This window comes from Pleurodeles waltl, chromosome 6 (genome assembly GCF_031143425.1).
Source record: "Pleurodeles waltl isolate 20211129_DDA chromosome 6, aPleWal1.hap1.20221129, whole genome shotgun sequence".
NCBI lineage: Eukaryota > Metazoa > Chordata > Amphibia > Caudata > Salamandridae > Pleurodeles > Pleurodeles waltl.
The window spans coordinates 400,779,862-400,807,146 of record NC_090445.1 but is presented as its reverse complement, the minus strand read 5'-3'; the positions used below and the strand labels follow the sequence as shown (position 1 = coordinate 400,807,146).

General features: G+C 42.2%; 1 protein-coding gene across 4 annotated transcripts in view; it reads left to right on the top strand.

Annotated features, from left to right (window-relative positions):
• The window catches only part of LOC138299778 (cytosolic phospholipase A2 gamma-like), a 1,040,695-nt gene that overhangs the window by 839,906 nt on the left and 173,504 nt on the right, over positions 1–27,285 (top strand). For 3 of the 4 annotated variants that reach the window (XM_069238327.1, XM_069238329.1, XM_069238330.1), the window contains exons 17-18: positions 19,745–19,855; positions 21,774–21,928. In XM_069238327.1, the coding sequence (XP_069094428.1) occupies positions 19,745–19,855; positions 21,774–21,928 (266 nt within the window). The remainder of the gene's footprint in view (positions 1–19,744; positions 19,856–21,773; positions 21,929–27,285) is intronic. The other variant, XM_069238328.1, reaches the window with a different exon arrangement.

Sequence of the window (27,285 nt, the reverse complement as noted above, 5' to 3'; positions counted from 1 at the left end):
GGGTTTTGCTATCGCCAGTTTATCACTGACCTTTGGTCTGGTGGACTTGTGTGGGTGTCTGTATTGTGGTGGATTTCTCTGTGTGGGTCATAATACCCATAGCAGATTACCACCAAGGTCACGGTATGTTGGTGGCTGTCGGTACAGCGGTAAGCGGAATTTACCACCAGGGTTGTAATGAGGGCCTTAGTTAGTCTTGAGCCGGGGCCAGGAAGGCAGGGCATCTCTGCACTTCAAAGGCATGCCTCTAGAAGATTCTCCTCAATTCAATTGCACAACTGTCTATACAGAAGGACCTCAGACACCAGCTCTTCAGTACACTTCATCCTGGATTCATCACTCACCGTGACCTGCCAAGTCAACTCTGTAGCATCCTCCTGTTTTCACACACTCCAACTTCTTTCGAAGATCTTCAAATGAATCCCAAATGACTGCAGCAAAACCTTAACTCACGCCTTGGTCACCTGCAGGAACGACTATGGCAATGCCCTCTATACCAGCGCCACCCAGAAGAACCTGAAGAAACTACAGCACATCCAAAACGCCTCAGCCAGACTCATCCTGGACATCCCCCACTGCAAACACATCACCAGACACCTAAGAGACCTCCACTGGCGATCAACTTCAAACTCCTCGTACACGCATACAAGGTGCCACCTACCTCAACCGCCGCAAAACCTTCTACTCCCCCGCCAGACCTCTTCACTTCCCTCAACAGCCACTAGCCACAATACCCTACATATGGAAGACCTCAGCCGGAGAAAGATCCTTCACCTACCTCATGGCAAAAGCTAGAACACCTTGCCTCGTCACCTCAGACAGTCACCATCGTTGCCTCAATTCAGGAACACCTGGTTGTTTAACTGAAGCACAGACGAACGACCCCCTCAGCCCCTTGAGAACCTTATGGGCAAGTAGTTGTACTCTATAAATATAATTGATTGATTGATTGAATGATTGACACTCCTGGACCTGTAGATACTCTGCCAGGAAGAAGGACTGCTGTGCTACAAGGACTGCCACTCTACTGGACTGCTGTCCTAAAGCAAATGCTGCCTGCCCTGTTGTGCTGATCTGCTACCTGCTGCCCTCTTGCCTGTGGAAGAAGAACTGGACCTAAAGCTTAATCTTGAATCCAGCTCAGAGTGACTCAAATGGCTAATCTACTGGCCTCCTGATCTGAGCCTCAGGGACATAAAAGGTTCCCCAAACAGTACCTGGACATAGTTGTAGTGAGGTATTGACCCCCAAGTGGTGCCCCTCAGATCCTCGACACTTGGGTGGTCATTCAGACCCTTGCGGTCCTAAGACCCCCAGGGCCTCAATGGCGGTCTCACTGCCGATGGGCTGGCAGTGAAGAACACCACATTGCGAGTGTGGTTGTTTGGCCTCTGCCACGCCACCACATCCCCACAGGTACCGCCAGTAGGACAGCTGGGCCAGAGATCAGCATCTCCGACCCGGCGGTCCACTGAGGCCACCGGCAGTATTAGGAGTCGCCTGTCCGCCAGGGTTTCCATGGCGGTAGCAAATCCACGAACACCCTTGCAGATAGGCTGCCAGTGACAGGAAATTCCTTTCTTATAGCTGGCAGATGACTCCCCCACCTCCCTTCCAGCACAGCACTCCGCTCGCCCACCCCCCTTTTGAACAAAGCACCCCCTAATCCCACCCCCTTCTAACACATCACCCACCTTCCCCCACCCCTTCCAACACAGCACCCCCTTCCCCATCCCCCTCCAACACAGTGCCCTCCTCCCAGCCCCACTTCTAACACAGCACCCCCCTCCCTTCGCACATACACACACGCACCCCACATAGACGCATTCACCAACACACATATATACATGCATTTACCAACACACATACATACATGCATTCACCAACACGCTTACATACACACATTTACCAACACGCATACATACATGCATTCACCAACAAGCATACATTCACTCGCACCAACAGACACACATTCACACAAACATACCAACACACACTCACTTCAGCAACCACACGCTTACACACTTACATTCACACATGCATACACACTGACATTCACAAACGCAGACATACACCTACCCACAACCGCACACACAACACATCCACCCTCCCACCCACTCACCTGTCAGACAATCAACTTCCCTTCTCCAGTGAGGAGGTAATCCTCCAGGGAACAGGAACAGGTGGTTACACCGCTGGCAGCACCCCACCACCAGGACACTGCCACGCCGTATTACTGCTCGTAATACGGCAGAGTCCTTGTGGCGTGGGGGTGACGGCTGTGTAACTGCCTCTGCCCCTCCAAACACCAGCATGACTCCTGGAGGATTTCCGCCCAAATTGTGGTGGAAATCCTTCAGTACTCGTAATATGGCGGTCGGAAGACCGCCAGCACTGGTTGTCTTCTGGCACCCACGGCTTCAGCAGTCTGTGTAAAAGACCACTGAAGTCAGAATGACCACCTTGGTCGGGCTCAGCACTCTTGAAGTCAAGCTTTTGGCCTCTTCCGACTGCACCCATTCGCACCAGAACAGAGATGCTCACACCATAATTTAGTGAGAGCGGCCACCAGCCCATCACTTCTCCCACCTGCAACACCGGCCTGCTCTTCGTACACACCGACCACTACCTGCAATGCCCGTCTTGCCCCCTGCAACCCTCTCCAATGCGAATGGGACTCTGGGCCAAAACTTTAGAAGGTGAAACTTCAGCAGGACTAATGTGGGACTGTATCTGACCCCCACAAAATTCATGTACACTAATGCCAAGGCCATGATCAAGTAGCATTTAACACATACTGTAAAGGGTTAACTATATATTTATTAAAAGGTAATCACAGAAGAGGAAACTGAGGGAAAAGTCTTACCTACCCTAATCTACCCTGACAACTCATTACCCACAATTGTCCCTAACTAACCTAAGCTAAACTTAATTATCTCATGTAACAAATCATTCTAAACATCAACCCCCCACCCCCCATTATGAGACGGGACACATGGAGGACAACACATACTAACCTACACACATACTATCCTATCCTAAACAAATATGTATTTTTTTATATTATATTTCGTTTTTTTGTTTTTTCTTTGTTTTTTTGTATTTTTAATAAACACAAGAACCCCAACATTGCTCAACCCACACACTTAATAAGTAAAAGTAGAAAGAATCATGACCCCCCACCCCTCCACTAACACTAACTAAACTAACAGCCTGTACTAACCTAACACTAATCCCCCTAAGCCCACTAAGTATGAGAACAAGGAAAGAGGAGGGAGGGGAGGGAATCATGTCCATTGTAAAATAAGTCTAGAGGAGCCCTCCGGAGGGTCCGCTTGATCGACTCAACACGCCTGTTAATGTCGCGGACATCCCGGCTCAGATTGCTAACCCTCCTCAATACACGGTCCATCTTCCGTTCCATTTCCTGGAATGCTGCAGGGTCAACTGTTGGTGCTGGGGCTGTCTGGGTACCGGCGGAGGAGGTCTGTGGGCATGTGGAGCCAAGGCCAGCGGGCTGTCCTGCAGCTGTTGCAATGCTGGGGCCTGGGTGTACAGCTGACGTAGGGACAACAGTCCCCGCTATGGGTGGGGACACCTGGGGAGAACCTGTGGTTGTGCTGGTGGTGGTTGTGGTGGGCACAGTTGGGCCACCCTGTGGTGAAGCCCACAATGCTCCGGAGGCCCGTTCCTCCTGGTATCTACAGGCCATCCTCCTGAACCCCGACTGTACCTGCAGAATGTGTTGGTACCTCATGGCCCGCGTCTGGAACTCATGGACCTGGACGGGTGTCATGTTTGCAGCTGTGAAGACAAAGGCCAACAATTTACCATAGGAACTGCATTGTGTGAAATGGCACAAGCGGTCAATCTGACAATACATCTACTGTACTTGTAACAGCTCATATCACCATACAGATCATTGAATGTCTCTGACAAGTAAGGAAGGACATGGCAGGCCTGCCTACAAAGGTCATCTCACACATAGCACATCCAAAACCTACAAGATGGGTAACAACTGGCAATAACATGCCATCTGAGTTCTGACAGTTCTCAGCTAACAATCATGCTGCACATCTTCCGCCAATGCCTGGGCTACATATGTCAGTGTATGTGATGAAAAACAAAAGCCACATGGTCTGCAAGTTGTAATAGGACTTGCTAGTACAGTACTCATGTGCCATACCTGAGTGTGTATACTAGGTTCCGACCAAACATTCAATTATTCACATGTATGTGTAACATACTGGTACCATCAGTCCTAGGTACCTTATTCACAAACCCATGCCTGTGTTTGAGGGGGGGGGGGGAGAACAACAAACAATTCCAAACAACATGCACACCCAGGAGTGTATAGAAAGCTCAACACGTGTTTGGCTCTACACACACACCACAGGTAAGGTCTATCAACAATTAGGAGTCTGCAAACCCTTGACCAATCCTAGCGCCACACATGTCAGGAAATGCAGTCATTGGTCCACATCATATACTTCCAGTGAGGCATGGCTTTCAACCGACACAGAGTAGCAAGAACACCCATGATCATGATTTGCATGCACACCTAGGCCATTGCACTCAAGTTCCACATACTTGTAGTACTACATGTGGAAGTACATGCTGCCAGAAAGTTCAACCTACAGTTTAATAAGAACATTGGTGAACAGGGAAGCAGAGGTCTTTTGGAAAGCAATTTGCAGTACCAATCTGGGAGAATGTGAGTCTGACATGCAGACTCAATCTGAGATGAGTTCCAGTGCGACTCTTATGCGACAAGTGTTATCCACGTGACTCACCCCAGTTCTCATTGCGAGCCCTACAGGAATGGACTACAATCCCTATATAATACAATTGGATAAGCATTGGGCAAGTCAAATTTTTATAAAAACTGAAATCCCACTCATGGAACAAGACAAATGATTGGCCAGCGCATCACACCTTGCTTTGTGTTCAACACACAGGAGTCCATCACACATCACCAGCAAACACAAAACATAACACACATATCAACACTTACTGTAGTTGTCGGGGTCCTCAAATCGAGCCACCTCTCACACAGTGTAGGGTGCCGGTCCAACTGTAAAGCATGGAAGGAAGAATGTGCTCAGAATCTGTGCATTGACCAACAATTTCAAAGACAAAAACAATGTGTAAGCTGACATAAGTAATGAAAGCCTTTCAGACATGCTTATACTGCATCGGATATATCACGGCCAAAATGTACATAGCATGGGTCTCCTGCGACAGTTACACACATACCTACACACATGCAGTGGCCCTGACTATCATGTGGTGGCAAACATGCCCCTTCATTAGTGAGCAGAAATAATAATGGTGTGTATTCGTCTCATCATGTGCATCCAAGAGAGACATCCAAAGGCTGGTTACTTGAGGACTGCATTACCTGTCAAACAGCCTATGTGGCCATGACACATCCATGACATATAGGTACAATGTACAGAGGGGCAGGGACTTTTGTAAGCCCTCATGTTGTTACAGTTCTTCATTTGATGTGGCCCAGCAATGGTGATTTGCACCAAACATAGATATTTGTACCCTTGTGCATACCTTTGGACTGCCATCCCTAATCGAAATGTGGCACAACAAACACCAAATACCAGTCTAAGATGTTAGCTGAGGGCACCTTACTCCTTTTCCCAATGTTTTCAAGTCCAGATCTGACATGTATCCAAAAAATATGAAGGAGCACATTAATCCATAACAAGCATAGAACTTCTGTGAACGCTTTCCTTACACAGTCACCAGACACACATGAGACATATGTCTGGGCCACATTGCTATCATCAATTGACGTGAAGGCAGCACTCATTTTCTGCATCATGTAGTGTTTCCAAAGTCAGTCTAGCTATAGCGTCAACATATGTTGCAATTATTTTAGTGCATCTATACTTCACTGGCAAATGTGACCTGTAGAGTCATGATTGGCTCATCATTTGTTTTGTTGTTTGACACAAAGTCGGCACTAAATTACATTAAGCAAAAAGCATCCTGTAAGTTTGCAGAGCATGTGCTGCCTGACAGCTAGCATTTGTGATCCTTCACATAGTGCATCAATTACCCTGTATGTTTCCGCAGCATTACACACAGTCAGCAACTTAGCTGGCAGATATTGTACCAATCATCTGATGTCACTACAGAGATATTAATTGTGCACATTTACATGATCTGTACTCACCAACAGGGCCACCAATCAGTATTCCCAGGTAGTCCAGCAGATCTTGCTCGTTGGAGATGAGGTCAGCCCAGCGGTGCTTCAGCTGGTGGTCATTCCTCTGGCTCCCGTACACGTGCACCAAGTGATGCAGCACCTTTCCCCACCGGACTTTTCGCGCCTCAGTGTGATACCCCTGTATCACCCTGCCCCCGCCTCGACCCTGAGTGGGAGGAAATGGCACACCAGCCATATAAAGCCCTCTAACTCCTCCTCACCCATCCTGCCAAGACGTGGCCTACCCGACATCTCAGCACAGAAAAGGGGAATAGGTGAGAAAAAAGAAGAAAGGAGAAAAGGTGGAAAGTAGGAGTCCGAAAAAACAAAGTAAACTTAACAACTAAAAAAGCCCAACTATCCCCAAACTAGCACTACCCACAACAGACTCCCACAAACAACAAATACACTACTATACTGGATAAATGTAAACAAAACACACTCAGACAGTATAAACAACAATACTTAATTCACAAACCAACAAGTAAGATAGCACACAGGACACCAAAGCACAAGATCACTGGACAACACTCTGAACACAGCCACACAGTCTAGAAGATTCACAGTCTGCAAAGTGAAAGTGAAAGTACACCCACTGTACAGGTTCAGTAAACAGGATATCCTATTACATCACATCCAGCATAAAATAGCCACCATTTTTTTCGATTATGCATCATTTTTTCACGCATACAGCTTGTGCGTCATATTTTTTCACCGCACAGGAGTGAAAATAATGCAGCTTCCAGGTAATATTAATTTTTGGTTACTATTATTTGGATGCGGCATATTTTTCACTTCTGTGCGTCGAAAAATATGACGCACAATCTGTATTCGTGAAAAAATGACACATAACGAAAAAAAATCTTTATTTTAGGGCCAGATGTATCAAGCGATTTTGCATTTGCAAACGGTGCGAATCGCAAAATTCTGCCGTTTGCGAATGCAAAAATGCCTTTCAGAATGTATGAAAGGCATTCGCAGTGCAATTTTAAGGAATCGCTAAAATAGCGATTCCTTAAAATTGTGCCCCCATTTAGAGAATCGCAAATTGCGATTCTCTAAATAGGAATTTGCAAATAAGGAATCCTTATTTGCGATTTCTTAAGCACATGTATCAAGCATTTCCTAAATGTGAATTGGGCATTTAGGAAATGCAATTACCACCAACAAAAGTTTGGTGGTAACCATGTGCAAATTAAAAAAAATGCATTTTAAATGCATTTTTAAAATTGACATGTAGCGCACACATGCCCCTAAGGCATGTGTGTGCTTCACGTGTCCATAAAAATATTTTTGGGGTGCAGCAGAGGGGGCCTTAGGCCCCCAGCACCCTGGGATTTGCATTTCCTAAAATTGCAAATTCCTAACTGGAATTCGCAATTTAGGAAATGCAAAACCATTCGCAGCAGGCCCATAGGTGCAAATAGAGTTGGATTCTCTATTTGTGATTCGGTAATAGCATTTGCACATTTTAAGAAATCACTATTACCGAATTGCAAAAATCATACATACCATTTTGCATTTCTTAAATAGTGATTTCTTAAAATTCCATATTTAAGAAATGCAATTTGTTTTTTTGATACATCTGGCCCTTAGTGCATTAACTGGTTTTGTGGCATGTTTCAATCTTCATGTTAGGTTACATTTGGGACACAACTGTAATAGGCTGCTTGCAACTACTTTGGTGATTGATGGTGTTTGTTCATATGTGAGACATCATACTGCAGCGGACAATGCACCACTACTTCCTTAACTGGAGTTTGACGGTTGGCTGACACACTAGATGACCATATGTGTGGCCTGCATATATGTCTTGCACAATTTGGCCATGTTTGCCATCAGGAGAGGATAGCAAGGTGACGTACATAGGTACAATACCTCAATGCCTATGGCTCAATGTGTGTGCAGTGGCCACTAATGTAGTTGTTGATCCAGTGTGTGTGCATCACAAGATGCATTATTAAAAATATGCTTGTAGAATGTGTAGTCAATGTGTCCATACCATAGATGCAAGTCAATGTGGAAATGAGATAGGACATGTGTTAGTCATACATGTAGTAACATCCGTTGTGTGCCCTTCCAAGCTTTTGGGTAACGTTGACACCACAAATGGAAAAGCATGTACCAGATAGATGGCTGACATTTGGTCATGTCAATTGTCCACAGTTTCACCATCCTATGGTCCTAGATTTTTGTAAACTGCTTCCTAGGCACTTGTTGGTGAATCTCACAGTGAGTCAGGCAAATGCCTTGATGAAGTGGGTACTATGAAATTGGGCCAGATAGCCAAAGGTGAAGCAGAAATGTATTATGACGCCACAGTTGAGATCATATTACTGAGCCACAACTCTCCAGTGGCTATGGTGGACCAGCATACGAGGCAGCCCGTGTCCACATATTTCCAGTGATCAATTGCACAGAGGTGTCTTGTTCATGTGTGTGGTCCAATGTTGATCCTGTATAAATTTTTGAGGTGTATGTTGTCACTGTTACGTCCAGGTCTCATCATGAGTCAGTGTCAGCTATTCCTGTATCTACTGAGTATCCTTCGGAGATAAATGTGAGTAAAGTCAATGAGGACATGCGAACCTACATGGGGATGGTCCCACCCTGTCACTGAAGGCGTGTAATGAGACTTTCAACTGGGCAACCTTGGTGTGCTGAGTGAGAGAATGTCTCAGGTGTCATGTTACTGCAGGTGGCATTACAACATTTGTACACAGGTTGGCCTCTGTAAATCCCACTGCATCTGGGAACATCATAGCCTCTGTGAAGATTATTTTGGCAGCTATTCACCACACACGGCCCATCAATATGTTGTGAACAATGTAATTCAGCATGTGAACTGTCAGGGTCCTAACATAGACTTTTCATGGACATTATCTGAGGTTGCTGGTTCTGTTGGAGGCCACGTACCCAATCCCAGGCTATGGCCCAGGTATACTGTCACAATTTGTAGTTCAGGCATTAATGAGACCCAGACAAGGGATGGGCCATGATTTTGCTATTCAAGGGCAATGTAACAAATATGGTACAAATAAAAGGCAGATGATGCTATACAATGTATTTGAGTATGCATTGATGACGCACATGACAAAATACCCTCTGAGGAATGAGAGGTATTGTAAAGCAAGTGTGGTACATATGTAGCCACAGGGAATCTTTAGGGTGACCCACAGACAGGTGCCAGTCAGGCTGACAGGATGCAGGGTCAATCAGGATCCAGCAATTTCACAAGTTACATGATCAGAGGTCTGACTAAGACTGGTCGGAGGGAGCACTAGACAGTTGACATGTCAAACTGTGTATGTCCTGTGTTTTTTTAAGGTGACACATGAACCCAAGGGCTGTGTTACACGGCTTCATTAGTAGCAACGCTAACGGTGTATTTCTCAAAATGTCAACTTCAATGCTGTTCCAGCCATCAGCAGGGGCAGTGCATGTTAAAATGGGTGGTGTGCATGGAGGTGATCACAGGTGTGGGCTGCATCAGTTTCTCACAAGTCCTGTAGGTGAGATTTGCATTCAAATGGCCAACAGTACCTTTCACACGGGAAGCAATCTACAGGTGATACCAGGGCTTAGAAACTACAAGCCAGTGTATTATTTGACCTGACGTCCATGCAGTCAGATAGTACTATGACAATGGTATACCATAGGAAAGGGTGTAGCACACTGGATGACTCTTGTTAGTCTGTGTGTGTAGAGGAGGGAATATCAGGGTACACATATTCGTATTCCAGGGACCTCTTCAGACAGGTGGGTTGTGACCAGGCGCATGGGTGTGTCAGGATTTTGGAAATGGGCTGACATGTACATGGAATGTCATGTGCGCAATGCTTGTCATATGTGCGGCACTTGTGCTGTCTATGTTCTGCTTATATGGAACTCTAGTCACAGATAGTTGTTGCAAAGATTGGATGTAGTTGGGCTTACTGCTGTCAAGGGACTGGTCATACAATCCTGTTACTGAAGCAAACGCACATCAACTGCCTCATGTATGAGGCCTGTTTTCCCCGTATTGAGTGATGGTGTCTTAGTTGTGTGCCATATGCTGCGATGAACCATGTTTCCAACATTTATTTGTGTAATAGGTGTGGTCCTCTGCTATTGCCCTTCAAAGGTGAAATGTACAGGATCTCAGTCATTTACAGTGTGTGTGTATGTGACCGTTGTATGATACGCATCACAATTGTTCTGGGATTTTCTGTGTCCTGATTAGTATATCAGCAATGCTCCATGAGGCAACACTCTTCTTCTGATAGTTTGAGCTAAAGGTGTGCACAAATGATTAGCCAGACCATGATGTGGTGTTTATTATCAGTGTTTATTTACATTAGTTTATAAAGTGGTGATGGTGATTATATTTAAAAGAAATTGTTAACGATATGTTGGCGCCTACGCAATCCAGCGGCCGTGTTTTGTTGTTCCCCCTCATGTTGCAGGCCACCATCCTCCTCTTCCTCCTCTTCAGGCATGTGTGGGTCTGGGTCCAGGAGGGGAATGTTCCTTCCTATGCAAATGTTGTGCAGGATAGCACATGTTAGGATGATCTTACAGACCATTTCAGGGGAATATAGGAGGATACCACCAGTGATGTTGAGGCACCTGAATCTCGACTCCAGGATGCTGAAGGACCTCTCAACTATGCAGCGTGTCCTCCTATGTGCGTTATTTTAGGCACGCTCTGCTGCAGTACTTGGGTTGCCAAATGGTGTCATGATCCATGGCTGGATCCCATACCCCGGATCAGCTGAAAGAGAAAGTGAATGGGATCATTTAGATGTAGCTTGGCCCATTTATATCAGCTTGCATGGCAGTAGTTGTCTTGTGTTGTCTTTGACTCGTTTGTGTTATTGTGTTGCATCCTAGGCTTGTAGGATGTACCATCTGCATTGTGTTGTTTTGTTGGCTGAATGAGTGTTTGGCTGGTGACTGGTTGTCAGCAGTATGTTTAGGAATTTGCAGTACAGTGTGCCCTCCCTTGCACTGTGACTTGTGATACAGGTGTCCCTGTGTCTTCATTGGGGGTGAGATGATAGTTCCATACACAGGTTAAATTTGACAGTGTTGTTAACACATTCATATCAATGTACCATGTACATCCCATACCTTTAGACATATGCAATGGATTGTTGTAAATATGATTGAGACGCTTACTATTTGCAGGTGACATTTAGGCAATCCACTCCAAACGTTGTGACCACAGTTGTCTTAACATTAGGCTGTACAGTATTGTCAGATGTGTGACAGGTTTAATGGTGACCGATGAAACATGGCTAGCGATGTCACAACCTCAGTGTGTTCTTGTCAACATGTTGCTGTTGTGGTGTATGTGTTGTGTGTCCTAGAAGGTTGCTGTGCAGTGTGTATATTAGTAGGTTTTAGTACTTACCAACAAGGAGTCCATTGCCATACCGTCCATCCTGGAAGTGTGGATTAATGGTGCTGTGACGGAAGATGGAAGAGTCATGGACACTCCCAGGATATTTAGCCAAAATGTTGATGATCATTCCTTGGTGATCGACAATGGCCTGCACATTGATGGAATGTGTGTGCTTCCTGTTGCGGTAGAGGTGTTCAGTTGCAGCAGGTGGCACAAGGCGTACATGTGTGCAGTCGATTGCACCAAGGACGTGTGGGAAGTAACTAATGAGATAGCACCCCTGTTGTGTTTCCTGCTGTTTCTGCAGTGTGTTAGGGAAGCAGATGTGGTGCGGTGTGAGTCCGATGATGGAATCCAGTACTTTGGGCAAAAAGGCAGAGAATGATGGCTGTGATATTCCGGCAACCAGGGCACCAGTTGTTTGAAGAAAGCCACTTGCCAGCATGTGGAGTACAGCAAGCACCTTGGTTTGTGTTGGGATGGTGTGGGGTGTCAGCAAGATGGGTGCCAACTGTGGCTCAATGTTGCGCAGCAGCTGCTGAATGGCTTGCCAGTTCAACCTGTACCTCTGGATGATGTCATGTTCCCTGAGGCCATGAAGAGTTGTTCTGGTTCGGAATATCCTCTCCTGCCTTCTGCGCTGCCTTTGGGGTCCCTGCTGGTGTTGTGGTAGCTGCTGTTGTTGTTGCTGTGCTCTACGTCTACGTGCATGCAGGATGAGAAGCACCTCCATGTCTCCCTTTTGCTGCTCTGCTGTTGCTTCTGTGTGTTCTGATTAAATACAGATGTGTTTGCCCCATTTTAACACCTGCCCTGACCCAGGCATTAAAATTTGACGCAAATCGGGCTGTGTGTCATTTTTCGAGTCCGCATCCCGGCCGTGCGTAATTTTTGCCCGGAAGCATAAATTCAACGCACGGACGTTTGAGTCATTTTTTGGACAGAAACGCCTACCTTGCATATGATTAACGCAAGGGTGATTCCCGTCTCCAAAAAATGACAAACATGCTGGGATTTTGACGCCCGCGGGTGTCAGAGTTTAAATATGGTGCACGGTTTGCGCCGGATGTGCGTCAAAATTTTTGACGCACATTCAGCACAAACAGAGTATAAATATGCCCCTTTATATATTGCATCTAAGTTAAGCCTGACTGCTCTGTGTAAATTTACCAGTGAGTTGAGCAAAGGTTAATTTGGGGTTTGCTTGTAGGCTTACCCTGACAGGGATTGCAGTTGCTGCTTTACCAGGGTTTGCACCCCAGTCAACCAGTAATCCAGTTTCTCACAGGAGTGTTTGAGGGGGTTTGGGGCAGCTCATTTTTTAAGTCGGTATTACTAATTAATATGAAATGGAGTCAAGTAGTTCAGCTTAGATGGCAGTGAATCCAGATGAGAATGGATCCTCTGAGTCTTTCCTCATTCTGGCTAGTTGTAGTACTATTAAGATTTCTTGGGAGTCTGACGGAATAAATGTGCAACTTTATGTTGATGGTAGAGTAACATGGTGGCAGTGAGATATGTGACGCATTTATTTGCTCAGATTCTCTGCACTCTTTACATAAAGACACAACATAACTTGATCATTAAGATGTTATTGAGGTGCATTGAGGGAACTGTAAATTGGAAGAAATGAAATTTTAAACTACTATGAATAATTCTCTGAACCGCTTTGCTGTTTGTAGTAGTCTATCTTCGATGAAGAACTTTTTGGCTTTGGGTAAGGCTTTGAGGGAGCCGAGGTCAAACCGAGGCCAATGCCATCACACAAAAGCACCCTTGGAATACATACTCTCTGCAGGGTAGACAGTGCACATTCCAAGGATGCTGGCAGAGGGGCCCATGCCATGGACAGTGCAGAGGCCCCCCTGTGGCTCCCAGCACTGGCTTTCTACCAGCCCTTTCATGGCAGGGACCCTGCCATGAAAAGGCTGGCAGAAAGAATACTCATGATCAGCACGGCAGTACTGAACTCCAACAACCGCAACCCTGTCGTGATCCATGATCCTGGTGATGGTGGTGGTCCTCTAGGGGTCTAACCACCAGGGTCGTAATCTGGCAGTCCAACTGCTAGTAGGCCGGCGGTCTGTCAGCCAACACAGGTTTGACAGTCCAAGGACTGCCAAACCCGTAATTAGGCCCACAGTCTTTCTCCAACACTCCCACAGAAACGTATGTCACTTGAGTTTCCAATATTGTGTCAATATTTATCTGGTTAAATAATAAATTTCACTTCAATCATGCCAGTCTTCACAATACCTACCTAGGACCTATCTCAAGCCAAGGAAGAAGGGGCTGCCTGCTTCAATTTTCAAACAAATCACCTATCTATTTATGAAACATAAATATCAAATGTGCGCAGCAATTCATGTCACAAAAACTTTCACATTAAAAATATATCTTTAGTAACACACCAGATTTCAATGGCATGTCAATGCACTTTAACACAATTGAAATTCCTCTTTTTGCTTTCTTGTGGCATTATATTGTTAGCTTGGAAACTGAATTACAGAGCATGGATTGTTACTCTTTGATGTTTTAAAACCTGGAATGTCCTATGACCCTGTTCTTCTCCCTGTTTTATCTCACTGACTTTGGGATAAGCAAGGTCACTGGTAGAAAAAAACTCTTCTTGTAACTTTTGGAAACATAGATTTGCTTTGTACTTACGTGTTCAATTATATACTCATGTATGTGCTAGCAGATATACCTATATTTGTTGTAAACTGTTAGACCTGTCAGTATTAGGGTGTTCTTCCCCTAAGCTTTTTGCCTTTCCTCAATTTTGCTCAACTGATTTTTGTTGGACCTAGGAATCTGTGCAATTTACCACTTAACTGTTTGCACTCACTCCCCTACAACATGGTTAAATTGGCTTCTACCCAGTTGGCATATTTGAGTTACTTGTAAATCCCTTAGTGAGTGGCTACCATACACCTGGAATTGTAAAGTAAATGCTACTAGTGGGCCTCCAGCCCTTTCTGTGCCACCACCTAAGTAGCACTTTATAACTTGTCCCAGACCTGCCAATGCAGCCTGAATGCAGTGTTAAACTGTTATATCAACGTGGTATTTAAACACCATTGCAAAGCCTTAAACTCCCCTTTTACTACATATGATACAGCTAAGACATGCCTTAAGTAGCCCATAGGGTAAGGTACATACTTTTAAGGTTTACAACATGCTCTGGTATTGAAAAACTCCCAAATCTGTTTTTCACCCAATGTGAGGCCTACCCCTCCCATAGGATAAAACTGGGGATTCCTCATCTCATTACAATTAATAAGCTGTAATGTCCAATTGGGTGAAGGTAGATATCTCATGTTTGATGCCTATGAAATTGTAGTGATAAACCCTATTTTATGGTAAAGTAAATCACAATTTTGAAAATACCACTTTTAGAAAATTGGCATTTTCCTGCCCTTAGGCCTTTGTGCAGGTAGCCTGCCTTGGGTCACATGACTTGGTATAACTAATCACTAGCCTTGTCAATTCCTGCCAGGCAGTCAAACAATAGAGGGATTAGATGTGCCTAAATGGGCCATCTGCTGTCAGGATGGGGGGCGGAGTTGTTGGACCTCTGGATACTCTGCCAGGAAGAAGGACTGCTGCACTGCTAGAAGGTTTGCCATTCTTCTGGACTGCTGATCTGAAGGACTGCTGCCATGCAGCTGTGCTGCCTTCCACTTAGGGACAAGGACTGGATCTTCATTTGTGCCATGACCTCCAGAGTAACTCACAAGGGCTAGTTGGTGGCTTCCTGTTCAGAGCCACAGGGAAATACAAAATGCTTCCTCCATCTTGAACCCTCACCTAAATGCACCCAGAGTGAGTTCTGACACTCCAGGTGGTGCCCCTCATGTCCTGGACCTTGGGAAGTGGTGCTAAAGTTGCCCAGATGACCAAAATCCAAAACTGAGGACAAATGTTGGCCAAAAAGTGCCCTGAGAACCAGGAGGAGACTGGGACCAACCTGCTCGCCTATGCACCCGATTTGCATCACCTGCCGGATTGACTTTTTGGCCTCTCCCTCTACATTCTTCATCGTAGCAGCAATTCCTTTTCAGCAATTATTCCCCAAAGAGGTATCCAAGTGGGAAACGCACAACAACATTGACGCCAGCTCATAATAGAGCTGATGGTAATGCTGTTGTGTGTCGGGTGCACTAGCACCCATCACTCAATCACGCCCCTGCACTGCCCATGCCAAGTGTAAGGGCAGTGAAACTGCTATGTTAACGCCGGCAGAGAGAGGGGTCGTAATCCCCAAGGCATCGGATTGGAACCGCAGGCACCGCCAGGCCGTCGGGTGGCTGAAAATTGACAGTGCCAGCGGTCTGACCGAGAGGGTAATTCCACGGTCGTAATGTCGTGGTCAGACCGCTGCTTTGGTGGCAGTCCGGCCATGACCCGGCAGTCTAGGGACCGGCAGGGTCACAATGAGTCCCTAAGTCTGAATGTAGAAGTCTTCACCTCAGCTTCAACCCAAAGTTTGTTTGGTGCAGTTAACCAACACAGTTCCTAGTTGCTTAGTAGAAACAACTCATAGAAAACCTATTTACATCTATCAGGATTATATTTTGAGTTGTTGTGATGAAAAACTGCCAATTGTATATGCGTGATCTCAGTGCATGAAAGAAAGGCCTATTTCAAATGATCATTTCAACGCTTAGCTACAAAAACATTATTTTGTACTCTGGTGTAAAGATTGAAAATAAATTCCATACCTTTAACACATATGAGTAAAACAAAGGAAGAAGATCAAATAAGCATTTCATTTCAATTCTGTACTACCTCAGAGCAAAGTCCAGATTTGCATGCCATTACTTCTTATATCTTTGAATATCTTGGTTCTCCAGGTGAATCTCCTTGTTACTTATACTGTAAGTCTAATATCATAAGAGGTCCTCAATAGAGTTTGTCAGGCTGGGTAGTACACCACATACAAGGCAGAGTACCTTGTCCATCAAAGCAATGGTTCACTACCTCCAGGTAGAGGTGGGCATGCCACCATGTTTCTTCTGCCAGACCACCAGCTGATTCTACCAATAGAAACCTTGCACTTACAGCCCAATAAATTTAGGGTCTTTGGTGTAAGGTATGCCACCTATCATTACTTAGAAACTTGGGTGAATGAGACCAAAAGTCATACATTTTGTCCTACTAAGCTCATTCTTAAGGTACTCATTCTAAAGTGTATACTTAAATCAAAATTGCTGTGTGCTTCCAGAGGACACATTCTTGCCATAGCCAAGGTCAACTCAATCATTCTTTGACCCACGTGCGAGCCTTAAACATACACATTGCTAGATCTGGATGAATGTGGCTCTCACAGGAGCATATTCAAATTGCCAACTACAACACTGTAAGATCAATTTTGCCTGGAGTGTAGTCTTTTATGCAAAACTTTGGTTGTTGGAGGTCAGTTCATGACATACTGCAGCAATGCCAAAAAAATATAGGTGGAGCAATGCAACAGTGAATGAGAGGCTTCTCTAAATCAGTAGGTTTATTTTGTTTAAAAAAAAGATTGTTAAGATATGGGTTTCGTTTGTGCTCTTTGAGTACTTGCCAAGGAGAACTCTGTAACTCAAGCTACATACAACATACTTTGAATTACATATTCTTTTCATCATGAAGGAAATTTTGGTTATCATCAATTATTTTCTTGATCCCAGAAGCTCAAAGACAACGGGTTATTAGCAGGTGACGGTGTGTTCCTACCCAAGTAATAAGTCCCCAAGATCCGGTCAGGTCAAACACACATTTTTAATAATGTAAAACTGTGCTCAGTCCCTGGTATCTATGGCACAGAATGGACAGGCTTAACTTAGCAAACTGTGTAAAACAACACTAAAACAGTGGAAACGTCAAAATATACCTCAAATAAAAATTCTACAACCAATGTCTAAACAATTAAGGACATATTAAAATGAATAAAATGCAATAACTCTAAAATGACAAAAATAAAATACAGGGGACCAGAAGATCTGAAGTTTTAACGTTTTAAGTGAAAAAGTGCCACAGAAAAATAAAGCGCAATCTGAAATCACTGTTGGAGGTTGACTCGGACCTCGGCATAAGTTCAGGCTAATAGTGGTGGAGTAGAGGTTGGATACAATAGCGGATGGTCTTGGTCAAAGATTTTGCTTTCTGACTTAGGGACTAATTTAGAGTTTGGCAGATGGGGTTACACCATCACAAAGACAATGGATATCCCGTCCTTAATATTACGATTCCATACTATCCTGCAGAAAATGTAATATGGCAGACGAGATATCCGGAAAGTTTGCGATGGAGTAGCCCACCCTCCAAACTCTAAATCAGGCCCTTAGTCTTTTTTATGGAAGTTAAAATACTTCATGGGGGCAAAGTTGAAGGCTATTTCAAACAAAGTCCTCTCAATGTTTGATATGACCTGAATGAGGTTCCACTGAAACCATTGGTTTGGAAGGCAAAGTTTCAAACCAGAAAATTAAAATTTTGCTACCACTGAAATCCTCTCACTGTTCAAATACTTTTCATAGCTTTGCCTGGTCAAGTTTCTTCCTTTGGGCTTGGTCTCATTTTGTCTGAAAAAATCCTCTCAAGATCTGATACCTCTGCTGTGAGACCATGCTGAGAAATCCTGAGGGCTTTTAAATCTAATTCCTCTTAGTAACTCCTAAGGCTCTCGAGACAGTGCTTAGGGAGCAGGACACAATTTACCCTTGGAGTCCACTTTTTAGACCTAGGTACAAGTGGGCGAAGGTCGACCTCTTCAAGTCTCCACACAGGTAACGGACAGCAGGTCCAGTTCTCTTTTATTCTGCCGAAACCCAGGAAGCTTCTGAGGCGATGGGGTGAGGTGTTACTTTTGTTCAGTATGCTAGTGGGGGTGGGGTGAATTCTGGATATTGCCTGACCAATGGCCAAACCTTCCCACTTTTGCAGCACATCTTTTATCCTCACTGAAAACTATGTCACAGTGCACCATTCCCAGTAAAGACTAACATAGCAGGCCATTTCTGACCCTGTAGGGAGCTTGTGCCTCTTTTAAAGGTATGTCTAATGTAATGAACAATCCCCTTCCAGTCAGCCACTGGAAACTGGTTCTGGGACCAGCTTCCTCCTTCACTAAGACTAAAGCCAGGGTGGCTTCTATTATCACTAAGCTATTAAGGTAAAGAACTCACCTGGCCCCTTGAAGTTCCCAGACCGTCCTTAATTGCTCTTCTTGGAACACATTCCTCTCTAAAGCCATCCTGCAAGCCCAATCATCTCCTCTGAAAACAGCATTTCAAACCTCAACAAAGAGGTACTGACAATTCAGCTGAAGGCAGGCTTATGTTAATTAGCCTGCTGGATCTTCCGGCAGGAAAAATCTAACCTTTGAAAATCTACCTTTCCTATATATTTATCAAACATCTAACTTCATCATTGAATTGGAATTTTGATAAATATTAACATCTGTGGGTGAATAATTGCTGTAGCGTGTCCCAAACCAGAGTTATCAAATTATAATTTTAACTGCACTTTAGTTTTCTTTTTTCATATGAACAGCTACAGCAATCAACAGTGAAAACTGTTTTTGTGAGCTAATCACTGTAGGTACATGCCAACATGAAACCGTATACTTTTAATTTCTAGGTGCCCTACCTTGTGGGCTACAGGCCCTACCTAAGTGTGACCTTTAATATTTAAAAGTAGAATCTCTTCCTGTCAAAAGGGGTTATTCTTACAGTTTTAAAACCATAGCACATAGACTTGAAGACATGATTTTTTTGTTATCATAGTAAATTGCATAACAGATGGTGCAGTTCAGGGATGGCATTTAATATTTCTATGCCATTGGTGTAATCTCTGATATACTATGGCCTTCCTTGAAAGATAAATATATCAATTCTGATTAGTCAGGATACATACGCTGGGGAATGGACAGCAGTATCCCAGTGCGCAGAATAAAAAATTCACTAGCATCAGTCCATGAAAAGAGACTGTGACCAACCTAAAGGGTCACATTCTCACAGCAGCAAATTGTGTTTTTGTGGATATAAAGAAGAAAATATATCTAATATATTATGTGTCAGTTTTTGTTTGGGCTGTCATTTCATTTGTAATGCTGTTAACTAATCTTACTTTTCTTTTATCAACAGTAGTATCGTCAGCATATGAGAAGCTGGAGATTATGGCCAAACTCATGAAAAGCCTTCTTTCCTGGCAATGGGGGACCACCTATAACTACCTGTACAAATGCAACACAACAGGTGCATTATTGTTTTTTCTTGTGGCAACAACATAAAGTACAAGCAAAATTGGCATTTATATTTTAACTGCTTATAGGTGTAGGAATTTGGGTACTGTTTTAGCAGACACTACAAAAACAAGAGACCCAGAACTTGTTTACATTGGCACTCTATTTTATCCCTCATTGATGACTGCTTAATGAGTATGAAATAAGAATCATAGTGTGACGCTACTATGATTCTTATTAAATTGAAGGATCTTGAAAAGAATAAATATAAAGCTTACCATGTTCAGAATTATTTTGAAAGGTTTTCAAAAGATTTGTATTAGGCCTTCTGTTGCGTAAACATACTGGACCAATTATTTAAGATGACCTGAAAGACAAGAGGCTGTTCGTACCTTAGATTTAATCATCAGACATATTGTCCAGTTTTACTTTAATTTTACTCATGAGTTACTCTATTCCTGCTGATTACCTCTAAATAGATATCATAATACAAGATATATTATTTCTGAAATAGTATCTTTAAACTTTGAAATGCAAATTATACCATCACCTACAAGAAGGGTTGCCAGCTGTCTCAGGGAAAAATAACACTCATTTGAGCAAGTTTTGGGTCTCTGGAAGAGCCAGGAACAAGTATCTAAAAAATGATTTATGTAATATCTCCTGAAAGAAAACTTAACACCAGGTCCGCCTCTATTTGTTTTAAACATATTTTAGGAACAATCTGGACAGCATTAAAATAATTTTGAATTGTTTTCATCTTAAAAGGCTAGGAGGAACTGCCCTCGACCTAAACCAATGTACAATCAACATAAATTAAAGAAGTAAAAGCAATCCATTATAGTGCGACCAGTTTGAAACCACTTATTTGTGCTGGATTAAGGTTTGACCAGGGAGAGATCCCAGTTGAGTAATCTGATCCTTAGGGATTGTTTGTTTCTTGACCACATGGCTAAGATCCCCTCGATCACATATGTTGGGGACACTTTTAACAGCCTGGGCAGGGAAGACCTATTTCACAGCCTCCAGTTTCTGCACACCTCAGAAGGGTTGTGGGTGAAGGGCTATTTTTTAAAGTGTGAATCGCTATTCAGGGAACAGACAGAACTGATGAGACCCATGGTACGGGACATATATTGTTAAAAACGGTTCAGACAATGGAACCATATTTATTGTAAATTGTGACAGTGATAGATTTTGATATCCAGACTCACATTGGTTGGAATCTGCCTCAGTCATTGGGTCCTTGTGGGTTTGAAAGTTTGTCTTCAAAGGATACTTTAAATTTTAAGATGTTTTGTAGCTTTTTTTAATTCCCCAAGAGAATGTTTATAATGCCTTTGTTGAAATCCCAGAATTTTAAGCCAGTTCAACATGCTCTCATGCTCCTTTAGCTTCTATCCAATGAACACATCATTTTTAAGGTCTCCTACTTTTGAAGATCTTCACTGAGATTCAGGCTCTCTAGGCCTGATTAATTTTGTTTCTGTAATTGGATGATTTTATTTATGTGATTTTGAGGTTGCTATTTATACAATGCTTTTATTTATTGATTTTAGCATTCTATTTGTGACATGTATTTTATCTTGTGAGTACGGTGTTCTTAAGTATGTATTTGATGCTGTGTGCTTTTATATTATGACTATAAACAAATAAAGATTTACTTACAGTTATGTGTATTGTTTTCCATATGTAATTCTAACAATAATATTGGAATATTTAGTTGATCAAAATTAGCACCAAAGAGATTCAAAACAGGAGAGAGAGCAATTCAAGCAATATATTCTCCTATTTTCAATATGCCCAAAAATGTTTTGATCTCCTCTGTTAAAAAGTCATGAAATGTCAATAATACATATTTTACTGTTCTCCAAAAATTACCTTTAAATTCAATGACAAAGATGATACTTTATGTCGTATTTATTTTCCAGACAATCCAGTCCCTAAGGAGCTTGTAGAAAGGAAGTTCATCAACTTGATTGATGCTGGGCTGGCAATAAACTCAGCTTATCCTTTGGTTCTTCGCCCTGAAAGGGAAGTGAATGCAATTCTTTCCTTTGATTTTAGTGCTGGGGATCCCTTTGAGGTAAAGTTCACATGGAGTTTCATGTACTCGTATTGGGAAAGGGCTAAAGAAGGATGATGACAGAGAGAGAGAGAAAGAGAGAGAGAGAGAGAAAGAATGTGTTTTTCATATATATATGTTCTCAAATGAAGATTTCAAAGGTATTCCTCAGAAAAAGCATTGGTCTATGCAAACAGTTTAAGAGACACAGTTGATGGTTAGATATTCATATGCCTTACTTTGTTTCTGTTTACTGAATCTTTTCAGTGACTAAGGGCCTAATTACAATCTTGGCAGATGGGATACTCTGTCACAAATGTGATGGATACCCCATCCGCCGTATTACAAGTTCCATTATATCCTATGGAACTAGTAATATAGTGGGCAGGAGATCCGCCATGTTTGTGAGGAAGTATCTCATCTGCCAAGATCATAATCAGGCCCTAAATCTCTATACTTTGTCATTATCTTTTGCACTATTGCTACATTTGACACCAATACAAAGCTTTTTTTCTATTTATTTTTACTGTGTGACTAAATAAGAGTGTATCACATTGGGTCATGTCAGTTCTGATTTTTTTTATTTTAGGAATGCTTCTGGGTTAGCCAGAATGCATTTATAATGATGAGGGCTGCCACTGAGAAATTAACAGCATACCACTAAGCTATAGCTTGCTATTTCATTGTGGCAAGCACATTTGCACATTAAGTTCAGACTGGTTTTATTCTCACAAAATACAGGCACTAGTACTGTCAAGGATGAAGGTTAGTGACAATACAAGCATTGGAGAAACTGTATTGCTAAAAACCAACATTGCCCACCACTAGTATTACAAGTGAAAGAAGAAATGTGTAGGGGAAGTCCTTATCCATATTTGGGAAGTTGTTTGATCACTTCAGAGGAACTACCTTGGCTCACAATCCTCCTCCATGTAAGAGGTTATTTTGCTCTTTATACCTGTATTAAACTTACAATTGTGGCAGGAAAATGTTATCAGAATGTATTATAGAACAAAAATTGGTACACTAGCAGTAAATCAGTTGTTTCAGTAAATTACTATTTGATACATGAATATAAGGCAAGAATGTACTGAAACGTTGAAATACAGTAACAAATATTTTTCCATTCTTCACAATTATGTTCATCCTGGATCTTGCTTAATATCAAGTACTTCATTCCCTACTTAGTCATCTGTAACCTTTCATTTTTTGTTTCAATCATTAAGATCTCAATAGTTCATTAGCTCAACAGTCAAAAGAAGTGCCATGTATTAAATAGGATTCATCTTTCTTAAGGCTGTAAAACAGATGAAAGGATAAAAAACACAATCAGTTCAAAAATTTAGTTAGCCACACTGGTACTTAAACTTAACTAACAAATTATATCACAACAAAATGTGACATAAAACCCCACAACTCTTATCATATTTCATTTAAAAGACTATAAAGCCATCCTTAGCACAGATTATGTTGACATCTAACTTTTGTATAAACAACATCAGAAGTAAATCACAAAGTAAGAGGGAAATAATAATGAGTATCAAAGTATTAAATCATTTGATTTAATTTTATTTTACTCTAAAGGTGACGCTCCTCTAATAGAGGTAATCCACTATTGTTATGTAAATACTGTACACTGAAGATCATATGTGATAAAAACAATACTCAAATGATCCAACCCTATTTACAAGAGCATTGACTAATCCCTACATACCAGTTGCTAATTATTTGGATTCTTACATATGTAGGCCCTAAGCATGACTTGCACAGTACTGCTCAAGTGTAACCTCTGTACCCATCATTACAGGTAACATTGGGTAACACCCAGGTAATGCCCTGCAATTAAGAATTCAACCCCATGGAATGCAGAATCACTGTGCAGTCCCAGTTATCCTGAGTGTAAGAACTGCAATTCGTTAATTAACCCTCCCATTTACCACCTCCTCTGAGCAGGTAGCAAGAGAAGAAAAGGAAAAATGTGTGATGGCATGGGAGAGCATAAAAACTCAACGGAGTAGGGGCAGAGACTTGGATGTTTTTGCAGCGAAAGCCTCACCAGATTTTGTCAGTTAATTTTTCCTGCCAGTAAAATCAGATCTGGAGTTCCTGTACCCAGGACAACCAAGTATAAGAGCACTGGCCCAGTGGAATTCCACATGGTAATTCCACTCTGCCTAGCTTATAATGAGAGCCTTACAGTTATATGTTCATTAGACTACAATTTTCATGTTTATTTTGGGTTATCTTATGGAAAAATTTAAACCAACAAAGATTTCTGTGGTGTATATATACACAGGTGAGTATACAAAGAAAGCTTGATGCTAATATTATGGGGGTGATTATAACATTGGCGGGTGGCAACCGCAGCCCGCCAAGTTGTAACCGCCATGCGGCCGCCAGGGTTTTCGCCCGCCAGCCCAGCGGGGATGTGGGCCGCAACATGGGAGGCAGCTCCAAATGAAGCCGGCGGTGTTGCGGCCGTGCGGCGGGTGCAGTTGCACCCGTCGCGCTTTTCACTGTCTGCAGAGCAGACAGTGAAAAGCCGCATGGGGCCCCAGGGGCCCCGCGACGCCCTGTACCGCCAGCCTTTTCTTGGCGGTTCAAACCTCCAGGAAAAGGCTGGCAGTAGGGGGACTCGTAATCCCCTGGGCAGCGCTGCTAGCAGTGCTGCCCTGGCGGATTACTACCAGCGGGCCATTGTGGCGGGAACCTGCCGGCCCCGGCAGTGCAACGCGGCGCTTCTGCAACGGTCGTAATGACCAGGGGAGCACCGCCAGCCTGTTGGCGGTGCTTCCGTCATTTCAGCCCTGTCGGTCCTGTACCGCCAGGGTTGTAATGAGGGCCTATGTGTTATATCATTCCTCATAATGTTAATGCTGAAATAAAGAAACATTTATATGGTAAACACACAACATTCATTCTATTTCTGAAATATATTTTCTATATTCTAGATCTTTTTTAGTTTTTAAGTGATCCGGATGGCAGACTCATATGGCTTCCAAAGAAAAAAAGCATAACACATTATTGAATGCCAAATGTATCATTAAAATATTTGGGTAGATCATACATAAATTATCTATTTATCATTTAATATCTTATTTATGATTGCAAAAACCCCAGCATGTGACGGCATTAAGATCATGCCATTTTAGGATCCTTACTTGGGCTCTACTTTTCTCGTAATCCATTCTAATCCTGCATCACACACTAGATTCAAAGGGTCAAGACTGTACCACACAAGTTGTTTACTTGGAAGCAGAAATGCAGAGACTGTAACAGTCATGTGTTGAATATTTTTCATTAGTAAAGCTAAAATGCTGCATTGGAAACCTAAAAAGGTTTGTAAATGTTTGAGCGATAAGCATGTTTATGCTGAAGAGAAGCCCTTCACATTTCCAAAGATCTTTGAGGTCTGAATCAACAATGGACCTAAAACTCCTCATCATCATCAACAAAAAGTTATGGTAGGCAATTCTTATTCCAAACACTGTTCTGTTAAGAAGTAGCTGTAGAAGTGTATTTTAGAAAACCAAAACAGGTTGTGAAATCAAGAGTGCAAATAAAAACGGAGGTGAACAAGTAATCCAAGAGGAGAAAAAAATGGAAAGTATAACAAAAAGGGAGACTGCAGTAGGAACAGGTAGACATTGCAACAATATTCATCAATGACATTACCACACTCTAGTAGGGGAATTCATCTGTCTTGAACACAAATAAAACAATTGTAAATGTATACAAAATTATTGATCATTATTGAATAATCTGGTGTTACTCTTACTAAATTGGTTATGTTCTTGTTAAGGTAGGTGTGTCATTCATTATGTATACACTCTGCCTGCTATAGACCTGCCTCAGTATCTTTATCTGAGATATGTTTATGCTATCAAAGGGTAAATGAATAAGGACTTCAAGGCCACAAGAAATATATGCAGAGTGGTGCATGGGTTGATCAGTGGCACCATATTTAATTAATCTGAGCAGAATCGCAACTCCAGCTATGCTGAAACCAGCTAGTGAAGTTAAAATCCAGTCAGATTCCTGGGGAAAACATTTTAAGATGTGGAATCTCTGGGGATTAATGTTCACCTGAAGGAAACTTAGGGAAGATAAATGTGGAAAATGGATGTTAACACATCATCCCTGTTCTTTTTCTGTGTTTATTTTCTTTTTGAAGACTTAAAATAATAAATCATACCATAGGACAGTATGTCATATAGCCAACAGCACAGTAGGATGTGAACAATATTTCAAAATAAAGAGAAATAAAAAAACAATCAAAATGAATAAGTCATCAAAAGGCAATATACGGAGTGATATTATAATAGAAATGAAGCAAGAAAGCCAGTAGGAGAAAAATACGAGAGTGGAACAGGAAAGTAAAAAGGATATTAAGTACATGTTGAGACAAAATTATAATACAGTAAGAGATTATAACAAAATATACCATTAAAATTAGTATTAGTCCAATAATAATAACTCATAAAATGAATGAAATTTATCAGAAATGTGGTCTTGTGAATATGTAGCATTAACAATAGCACTATGAAATAAATAATTGGTAAACAATAACCACAGTTTGTCACATTTAACTGCTAACTCTAGGGAGTTCAGATTACATTTGTCCTGCCTGTGACTGTGGCAAACTAAATTCCACCAACAGTTAATACAAAAATGTTCTTTGGATTTCCATTTAGAAGTAATGGCCTGTAGAGCAATTGCTATTAATAGGTTTACAGGTTTTCCTAGCAATGTACTGTGAAACCAAACAGAGTGTACCCCTTCCAAAAGCAATTTATATAATGAAAAAGCTGTGGAAACAGTGGCAATAACTTCAACCTTTTGCCAAACAGGAGTACAAAATTTAGAAAAAAACAGAGCATGGAAAAACATATGCAAGTATGAACCAGCATGTGTATTACAACACCAACAAGTGTCTTGTTGAATGAGTATAGTTTTAAAAAGAAAAACTAGAGCATAAAATAATCTATTATAAAAATATAGTTATTGATAAAGTTGCAGAGCGAGCTTTAGAATGTCATTTTGCTCACATTTTATCCCAGGTACAAACCAGCTAAGTACAATGTATCTATGATTCCCACAAAGCTTTGTTAGAAAACTTGGGTCTGTCCATGTTGGGTTCTCAGAACAATTTGTAGATGACAACAGCTTTTGTGAGCAAATCTCTACAAATATAACTATTTTGTCCATGGGAGCCATGAGATGAGTGACCTAAGTGCAACATGGTAAAGACATTTAGCCTCATTATATTGTGTACAATTATTGTTTAAGAAATTATATATTCTGGATTGTTCTGTAAAAAACAATAGAATTATCCTTTAATAATTTTGAAATAGTGAAAATGCCCTTATCTGCCCACC